This window comes from Thalia democratica, chromosome 7, assembly GCF_965202585.1.
Source record: "Thalia democratica chromosome 7, ktThaDemo2.hap1.1, whole genome shotgun sequence".
NCBI classification, from domain to species: domain Eukaryota; kingdom Metazoa; phylum Chordata; class Thaliacea; order Salpida; family Salpidae; genus Thalia; species Thalia democratica.
The window spans coordinates 47,448,047-47,457,920 of record NC_139171.1 but is presented as its reverse complement, the minus strand read 5'-3'; the positions used below and the strand labels follow the sequence as shown (position 1 = coordinate 47,457,920).

At 29.0% G+C, this 9,874-nt stretch overlaps 1 protein-coding gene across 1 annotated transcript; it reads right to left on the bottom strand.

Annotated features, from left to right (window-relative positions):
• Positions 1 to 253: 253 nt before the first annotated feature.
• LOC145841013 (AP-4 complex subunit epsilon-1-like) lies at positions 254 to 9,800 on the bottom strand. Its single transcript, XM_082948372.1, has 11 exons — positions 9,288 to 9,800; positions 8,788 to 9,024; positions 8,460 to 8,678; positions 8,142 to 8,310; positions 7,612 to 7,721; positions 7,121 to 7,385; positions 4,566 to 4,660; positions 3,884 to 3,979; positions 1,075 to 1,215; positions 927 to 1,004; positions 254 to 794 (listed from the first exon to the last, which is right to left on the bottom strand). Exons 1-11 carry the CDS (start codon positions 9,798 to 9,800, stop codon positions 414 to 416), a joined length of 2,304 nt encoding a protein of 767 aa, XP_082804498.1. The 3' UTR covers positions 254 to 413.
• Positions 9,801 to 9,874: the final 74 nt, after the last annotated feature.

The following is a 9,874-nucleotide window of genomic DNA, read 5'->3' as shown; positions in this document are numbered from 1 at the left end:
AATTATATGTTCATTCAAACTATTTTGATTTAAGTATTTATAAACAGAGTCTCGAGAGTTGTAGTCAGTAAGCAGGTTCATTATAGCATAGAAAACTAGTACAAATTAGTTAGTTAAAAAAATATGATAGATGAAGATAATTTGTTTGAACTAAAAGTATATTTTTAAACTAAAACTAAAAAAACTATTTGGATCTAAAAATATCTTATCAAAAAATATCAAAAACGAATTTTAAAGTTTTGATTAAATACCATACAATTAAAACAATTTAAAAACTAAAACTACTGTATAAATTTTCTATTGTGAAAAACAGCAGTGCTAACCATTTGTCTACTACAAATTAAGTTTCAACAACGAGATATCAAAATCAAAACTTAAAATTAATACTAATTGGCTTTTCCCCCAGCTCCGCGTCAGTCCATGCTCAGGTTGAAGAGCGCGTTGCCGAACAGCTCATCGGTTACGTCATCGCGCGAGCCAGTGACGCCATCAGACAGGACCTGTGACGTGGCTGGGCTGCCGTTTGACGACAGCATCGCGTTGGATCCCCACAAAACCGATCCTTGCAGCGCGTCGCCTTGCTTCACTTGTTCGTTTTGCAGTTTCTGCAGGAAGGAGGGTTTCTGCTGCTGGTTGGAAGCCGGTTGGTGAACGTGGGCGGCCATGTCGTGTTTGTTGCGAATTTTCTTGGAAGAAACAGAAGAAGGTTTGAACTCGGATTGTTTCGAAATTGTTTCAGGATGAATTTCTGGAGTGGTTGGAATGTACTGGTCGAGAAAGCTGAAATCTTCGTCCTGAAAATTGCTTGTTTTGATTTTAACAAATTCGATACTAAAAATGCATTAAATCGGTTTTAAATTTAATTATTAAAACAGTTGCCTTAAAACTTTTGAAACCTCAATAGAATAATTATACAGCATATTTACCTCAGCTGTGCTCTTTATACTTTCGAGATCGTTATTGAAACTGTCATCTGAATAAATATCTTTTATTTGACTTAACACCTGTGGTAAGTAGTTGAAAACTGAATGAATGAAGGTAGCAGTATAACTTTTAGTAATAAAAAATTTTTACTTGATACAATGCTGGGTTGGTTTCCACTACCTTTGAAAACACTTTTACGACTTCATGAATTTTGTACTTGACATCGCCAGAAAAAGTTGAGGTACACATGACTGTGTGAACTGATAAGGCGAAATTCAACACACACTGGTTCTGGAAAATTAGGACAGTTAACTATCAATTATTTATGAGCTATATAATAAAGAAATGAATCTACGTGTTTTAAACATAAACATTTTTTGTAAAGTTAAAACTTTTGGTAAAACGTCTAAATAGAAATTTTTTTGCACTATGGGTCTTTTAAATTTAGGAGTAAAAAGTTAACTGTAGAGAGTTATCGCTACTGAAACAAAAACGTATATCTTTATAAACTTTACAACTACCAAAATTTATCAAACAATAAACGTTCTATTCATAAGAAAACTTTACAAATACTTTATAATCTAACTACTTGATCATTGATGGTTTAAGAAATAAAATACATCTACGTACGACTGTAAGTTGGTTTGTATGGTAATTAAATTACATATTTAAAAAGTGCATACTATTAAGCAACCTAAAGTTAGTTATTTACAAACATTTCTAAAACTAAAAGTAAACAAAAAAATGTTTATAAGTTTTGTTAAAGTATACCTCTAAAAATAACTAATGGTAACAACCAGTGGCATCGCGTGGCCTTTTTGTTAGGGGGTGCTGCATATTGGCATTGTCAAATTAAAAAAATTACCTAGTTTGAAACTTTAGATAAAAATCATAAAGGTAATATGAAGAAATAGGCAAAAGAAACTTTAGTGAATTTGTTGAGTTGAATCTTAAATAAAGTGTTAAAAAATAAATACCTTAAATGTATATAGATCTCATACCTGTATATATTATCACTCTTTCTTAACAACTAAAGCTACTTTTTTTAAAATCTAAATTACTTGATAGTTTCTTATTTGCTCAGTTATAAATTTACTAACTTAAAATAATTTTAACTAAATAGTAATAAAAAGAATTAAAAAAAACTCCAGTAGACCAAGGTAATTTCAATTAACAATATTTCCTAAAAATAAATGTTTACATACGAAAATATTCAAAAGCAGATGATAGCTAGTTTTTAAAGACATAAAAAGCAAGCTATAAAAAAAAAATAATTCGAAATAATAACAAACAACAACAAAATCAGTTTAAGGGCATAGGGGGTAGGTTATTTTTTACATGTTGATCTCATTTTGAAGACCTCTAACTAAGCTAGCTTACCGTTTTGAAAATATCAAATTATTTTTTGAGATATGAGGGTACAGAGTCAGAAAGCTAAATAAGTTATATGTTAAATGAGTAATATTGAAGGAATGAAGCAAAAAAAGACTATTTCATTAAATATCTATCTTCTCCTACAGTTTTATAGCAATCTTTCTGCAACTTTCTCAGTTTAATCTTAACTAAATAATAAACATTTCTATTGTAGAAATTGATTGTACTTTGAGTTAAATTTTTTTATTAAAAATTATAAAATAATTGATAATTTTGTAGGATCAGATTTTTTAATATTTGAGTATTTTTTTTAGTTAAAAAAAAAGTTTTTTACAACTTGTGTCATAAATTTTTTTTTAATATTTTCAAATAAGATCAAGAAAATTTGTTTTAAATCAAGCTAGGAACACTTCCTGAAGTTTTTAGGTTACTAGCTTAAATATTAAAAGAAAAGATAGGTTTTATAAACTTTTAAATATATTGTTTTGTTTCCCCCTCCAATAATAGGCTTTTAGTTTGACTGGAAATAAGAGTTTAAAAACTAACTTTTTAATTCACAAAATGCAGCATTTCATGCAGCCCCAAAATCAAGCTTTTTAATAACTTTTTGTATGGAAAATTTGTATATGTTTAAAATGCAGCTGACACAAATTGAGCTTGCAGCAAAAATTTACCGAGTATTTGAAGATCGAATGTAAAACTTGAAAAACAAACATAATTAAATTCTATGAAGAAAATAAAAAAACGAATTTAATGGAAATTTTCTTTTTTCTTCTTTTTTTATTTGAACAAGTGGAACAATAGTTCCAGTGTGCCACCCCACGCGACGCCCCTGGTAACAACTAAACATTAATTTAAATGCAGTATTATCAGATTTAATGTAAAGCTGTGGCAAATACTTTTGAGGAGAATAAACTCTAATTTTAAGAAAAAAAAATTGGAAGTATATTAAGCACTGATTACAATATACAATATTTATAATGGTAGTAAATCTATGCTAAAAGTGAAAACAAATGAAGAATACTTAGTATAAAAATTAAACTGAGTCAAAACATAAAATTATATAGCAGAGTTCATTCAGATCTCAAACTATAAAAACTATCGAAACAACAAGTACTTTCAACTAAGTAATGTATTAAAAATTTCAATTTGGATTTAGTCGAAAACTATATGCAAGTATAACTTTATAAAAATAAGTTTTGGATGAAATGATAGGTTACAATATCTTTTACACGGTGCTGCATCACTGATACAACTAGAATGATTAAGTTATATATTTCTTAAATAAACATACTTAATAAAAGCTATAAAAAACCCAAAAACAACTTTTTAAACTTATATTTTTGAAAAGTATTACTACTTAAATTTTTAAAATGACAAACATTAGCGATTGAGAATCCTCGAAAAATTCCGAAATACCCTGAATTATTAGCTTCAAAATGCTTGGAATACTACAAAATAAAGAGTTTTCATTTGGATACAAGTTAAAGTAAAAGTGTTAGTAAGCAAATTTTATTTCTTTAAATGTTCGAATTAGTTGCAAATATGCATATATAAAATAAAATTTAACATAAATAAAACTCACATTTTTATCTTTTAGTTGTTCACAATGTCTTGCTAAACTTTCGAATACTTCAACTAAAGTTTCATCATTAAAGTACTTATAATAACTGCTGACTATCTAAGAATTACAAGAAATGTTTTTATTTACGAATAACATAAACAAATTAAAAGTTATAATGTTCTTCCAAGTATAAACTATTGCTTTTATTACTAATACAATAACTTTATAAAAAAAAAACGTAAAAAGTTGTTAAATCCAAGTGACTTTAACAAGCAAAAACGGCAAAATCTAACAAACAAACAACTTAATAAAATGTTTGCGTACAAAAACAGTTGCTTTTAAAAATAATTTTTCTAAGGAAAACCTACTATAATAATTGCAACATGGTTGAATTTACATATTATGCTTTATATCTTTTTACAGGTTGTGACACATTTTTGATATAGCAAAATATAAATTACAACTAAAGCTATTTTATTCTTTTAAGCTTAAGTAAGGAAATTTAAAAAATCATAAAATAACTCGTAATAGAAATTTAAGCAACTTCGGTTTGTCCTTAGATTATTAATAAGAGATGTACTGAATATTAAAGCGTCAAATTATTTTAACATATAGAAATTTATAAATTAAGTTTAGCATTAATTTCATCAATTTTTTTAATTAACTTTCTCTTAAAAAGCCTCGAGTAAAATATTAGACTAACATATAAAACCACTTGATAAGCTTTGTAAGATATAGTTTCTTGCGAGAGTATATTTTTACATCTACTTAACTCGTCTTTTTTCGTATCGTCTGAACCTTTAAAAATGGCATTTTTAAAACTAACATCTTATGTCAGGTAAATTTGAATACTTTACTTAAAACAAAATATTGGTATAACAGTAAGTGTATTTCAAAATAATAAAACAAGCTATTACTTTTTGTTTTCAAAATAAAATAAAAACTTTTTTGTCGTATTCTGCAAGTAACAATAACGTATAGAATCTATTTAGCTTAAGTTATCTAAATAACACAAACTTCCACACAATTAGTTTGTTCCAATAAAGTCATCAACAGCGTATATAACTTGTAAAGTTTAAATATGTGACAAATTAGTGGTGTATATTTAAAAGTGTTTAGGGATGGTTTTATACAAAACTCAACTCGGATTTAAATAAGCTGAAAGCAAACAAATTAAGATTGTGAAAGTAAGCAAGTACCCTTCATTTTGATATACCTTTAAGCTGATACTAAAAGAACCGCATGCTAAAACACACACTATACTTAAAGTACCATGTTATAATCAAAGCAAAAACTATAAAAGTATAAATCAAATGTAGACCTTTAAATACCATAATATTGCAAGACACAAGACTTTTTCCATTATAACTTTTATTAACAATTTAAGCACTTTAGGAACTCACAAATTCCCATGTCAAAAAATATAAACACTCACAAATTAACTAAAAACAATATAAATTTAGTGAAACTAAATACTTATAAAAAACATGATTAACTAAAACGACAAATAATTAGCAAAAATAAACTTTTTTTAACAAAAAATGAATTAAAACAAAATATATTATTAAAATATGAAAATAGTTACTCTTGATCCTTTATCAGGACCCAGCTGATTATTCAAATTTGGTTGAAATTTTTTAATTAGTTAAGCTTCTGTATGTTTTTTTCTTTTCCCTACGTCTCCCCCCTACAAACTATCAGTTTATTTTTTTCTGTTTTGTAATTATGAATTTTGTTTTATAAGCGATGATTTTAGACAAACTTCTTTATTGTGTGTACTAAGCAATATATAAGTTTGAATTTTTGAATTGAACTTTTTTAATTTAGTTCATTTGTATATCATATTGTGCTTAACTTGTGTTTTCATTTAAATTATGTTTTTGTATATATATATAATTTATCTTAAAGTGTTGAATATAAGTTTATTTTCTTTTTCCTTTTGTGTGTCCTGTTTAACTGGCTCAGGTTTTGATGCTAGAGTCCAACATTGCACAATAAACAATATAATAATAGATCATTATTGAACTGCACGTTCTAATGATTTCTAAAGAATTATAAATGTTGTTATAATTTGTACAATATGCACAATTCGTTAAATACTGCACTATTAGCTGGAGTCACATGTTCTTTGATTCTTACGAAAAATTGTCATTCAGTCTCACCAATACATTGGTTGTTCAGATCACCTGTACACGTAAACTTGTAGACTAAGCAACTTTGATACATACGATTTATTGAGTGCTTTAAGGAGAAATATTTCCCTACTTTTTGTGTTTTATATGCAATACGTATTTTACTCCGATCTCTTCGAACACAGCTTAGATGTTCTTGGAGAATTTCTCGGATATCTTTCTAACATATTGTTTTGTAATGAAGCGTTTATTTTCATCTGTATTTTCAATTAGTTCTGCCTAAATGTTTTTTTTTTTTGTATCTGTTCATTGATAAACTTGGTCGGGAAAGAGTTTTTTATCAAAAGCTCTTTAACTTTTTGTCACTTGTTATGTTGTAGATCTTCTGAGACGAGATTTTTGTTTCTGTAATACATATTTTTAATTAAATTTCTCTTCCACGACTGCGGTACACACGAGTTAAAGTTCATAAGTACGCCCGTGCTTGTTGGTTTTCTGTAGATAGGTTTGATGATCTTGTTGTCTTTTATTGCTACTTGTGTATCCAGATATGGTAATTTACCTTCTTGAAAAGTTTGGATTACAAATTTCATATATTTGTGCATTTTGTTGAGTTTTTCATCAAACTGACTCATTTGTTCTTTGTTTTCGAAAATGCAGAATATGTCGTCAACATATCTGCAATACGTTTTAGGTTTTGTACTTTTGTTAAGTAATTTTGTCTCTAATTGTCTGACAAATCAGTTGGCAAGCAAAGGGGCAAGATGTGAGTCCATTGATAATTCGTATGTTTGTTGCGCCATTGAACAAAAAAAGATGCTTTGTGAGCAAAAAACTAAAGTTTCTATTATTTTGATAAGAAAACAAGCATAAGTTTATAAAACTTAATAATAGTTCTTAATCAAAAAATAAGTACAAGCTAAAATAAATACTTTTGATGCAGGAGCGTTTTTAAAAAAACTATGTACATTTTGCTGTAAGTTTTTTATAAAACATTTTTTTTTCGGAAATATGGGCAATGGGTATAATTAAAACATATATCTAAACGTTTTTTTTTAATCCTGCGTTCATAAATATGTTATTACTAATTAGTTGACATATAACTTACACTAAATCTACCACTAACCCTCATTTATAGTTTTTATCAAAGTACGAATTACTACATCTGAGCAAAACTCCTCCGAACACCTTACAATTTCATATAATCGATCTAACAGAGCTTTAGAGCCAGATGAAAACTTTACGGATATTTCACAACATTTTTCACTCATTATTTGCATAAAAGTATTAAAGTCGGTTTTGTTTTGATATTTCTTTAGTTTTGATGTCAAATGCTGGAATACAGACTCGTTGTTTTCGTTGTTTGTAAGACTTGGAACAACCATTAAAGCCTGTATAAAATTGTTACCAAGTTTTGCTCAAGTAGTGAAATTAATGGTTCCTAGCGTTAGAGTATCAAGCTTACATAGTCTTACAACTAATAATACTAAATTACAAACAATAGCATGTTAATAAAACGAATTAAAAATTTTAAAACTAACTAAATAAACTTAGAAAACAAATAAGTAAAAAACGAGTTTATGATAAAACATTGTAATATAATTAATAAAAACTTACTTGTTTTTGTATAGTCAAGCTGTTGTGACTTAAACACTCCATTAATACTGCTTGAAACTTGTAACAATGAGATATACTGATACTAGATAAACTAGACAAATGCTGTAAACCTAAACAGAAACATTTAGTATTCTTTAAAAAATATGCAACTACTTTTAAAAATTTCAAAAGGTAGATAAAAACAGATCAGGTTTAAAAAATGCCGATTTGTAAGAGTATCAAAATAAAACAGTATTCTTTTAAAATTACCTTTTACACAATACTTATACTTACGTAAAACTTTGTACATTATCTAAAACTGGTTGATAACAAAAAAAAAAAAATTGCATCGCAAGTTTTTCGTAAAATAAGTTTTTGTTTAAATATGTTTTAATTTTTAGCATGTTAAATCAAAATCATTATCAGATCAACTTACATTTTACAAGGTTTTTAAATTGTTAAAAATAAATCCGATATTTTAAAATTATGTATCAGATTATTAAAATGTTTCTAAATATTTCTATTCATTTCAAATCAATAAAAAAACAAACCAATAGAAAGTAAGTTGATGTCTTTGGCATAGGTTTTATCAACTTGCAAAAACACATCTAAACTATTAATTGCTAATTGAAAGCAGCTGTGCTTTATGTTTTCAGGATTTTTGAATATAAGTTGTACACATTGCGATTGAAGATAAAGATTTACTGGATTCACTGAACTCTGAATTGTTTATACAGCAAGTTTGGTAAAATAAAAACGTTCATCACAACTCTAATTTCTTCACGAAGTGAGAAAAAAACAAACAATATGCAACAAAACAGAACGCCTTACATTTAAAACAACACGCACATTGAAACAAAAGAATTAACCTGGTACCTGCGCAACATCTGGTTCAACAAAACATCGAGCTCGTTCGCGTGCGATTCGTCCGTCACTGTGACGTCACACAGAATTCTGAGCAGGTTCAGCTGGGTGGTGGGGGCGCACACTCCCCCTCTGGTCATGTGATCGGGCAGCCTTCCAGCGAAAGCTTGCTGCAGAATTCGCAGCAGTTTTCCGCTGGCGGTTCGCTGGAGGTGCCGGTTGTCCTGATGAAAACTCAACTTGTGAAAAGGAACACAAGCTGTATATTACAATAGTAAAACTTTTTTAGAGTGATAAAAAACTTGATTTTTTTTTAAACTAAAAGCAATTTACCTTTAATAAAAGGTGAATGTAGGGCAAAGCGTACGACATCACGAGCGGATCGCGATCGCAAATTGCCAGCTTCACGTGGCTTTCAACGTCCCGGACGAGACTTTTATCCACTAAATACAGACGATGGAGCGTCACGAAAGCTTGCTGCCTGACCTCCGCGTTGTCGTGGTGCAGTTTTCGTTCAAAGTGGTTCACGAGCGAGTTGAGAAGGGATACTTCTTTTATGTTAGAAGCAGCCTGAATGAGTAGATTTTTTTGAAACAAACTTTAAAAGCAATCAAATTAATTAATGTAAAGTAGATATATTTAGTAAAATAATAAATACGACTATTAATCTTAATAATAATGTAATTTTGTTTTAATTTGTCTCTTCTATCTTATACTATTTTTTACATACTAATTAATATGACACTTAATCGAATTTAAGCAAGTAAATGATTGAACGAAATTATAATAAAAAAGTATATATAAAACAAAAACTAAAAAATGTGTAAAGCTACCTTTAAAGCCATTTTCACTACTCGTGGGCGTTTAGAGTCATTGAGGTCTTTAATAATCGTGTTGACGTACAAATAACAATTTTCTTGGTTCGAAGTCACGTTCATCATGGACGTCATGGCGTGGTAGCCGACGCATTTCTCCACAACGGTGAGAGACTGGTCCACGAAAGTCACCACAAAAGGCACCAGAGAGCAAATGGCGCTCTCCTCGCAGAGGTTCAAGTTGCAGATATATATCAGCGACAATATGAACTTCACCTTCTGGCTCTTGGACATATCGGGAATTATTTCCTTGCACCTGAGCAGGTACGTCGCGACCTTTTCCTCTTTCAAACAGCAATCGTTCTTTATGGAGCGTAACAGCGTTTTGAAGTCCAAGCAGTCTTTTTGAGCTCCCGTCTGCTGTTTGACGAACCCCAACGCCTGGCTGAAAGACCTTGTCAGCATGTTTGACATGGCCATGATCGTTGTATTAGTATAAAAGGTTAGAATATAATCTTGAAAAGTAATCATGATTGAAGAATACCAGACTATTGTGTTTAAAAAAATTCAACACATAAACATATTATGTATATTTTTACGTTGAG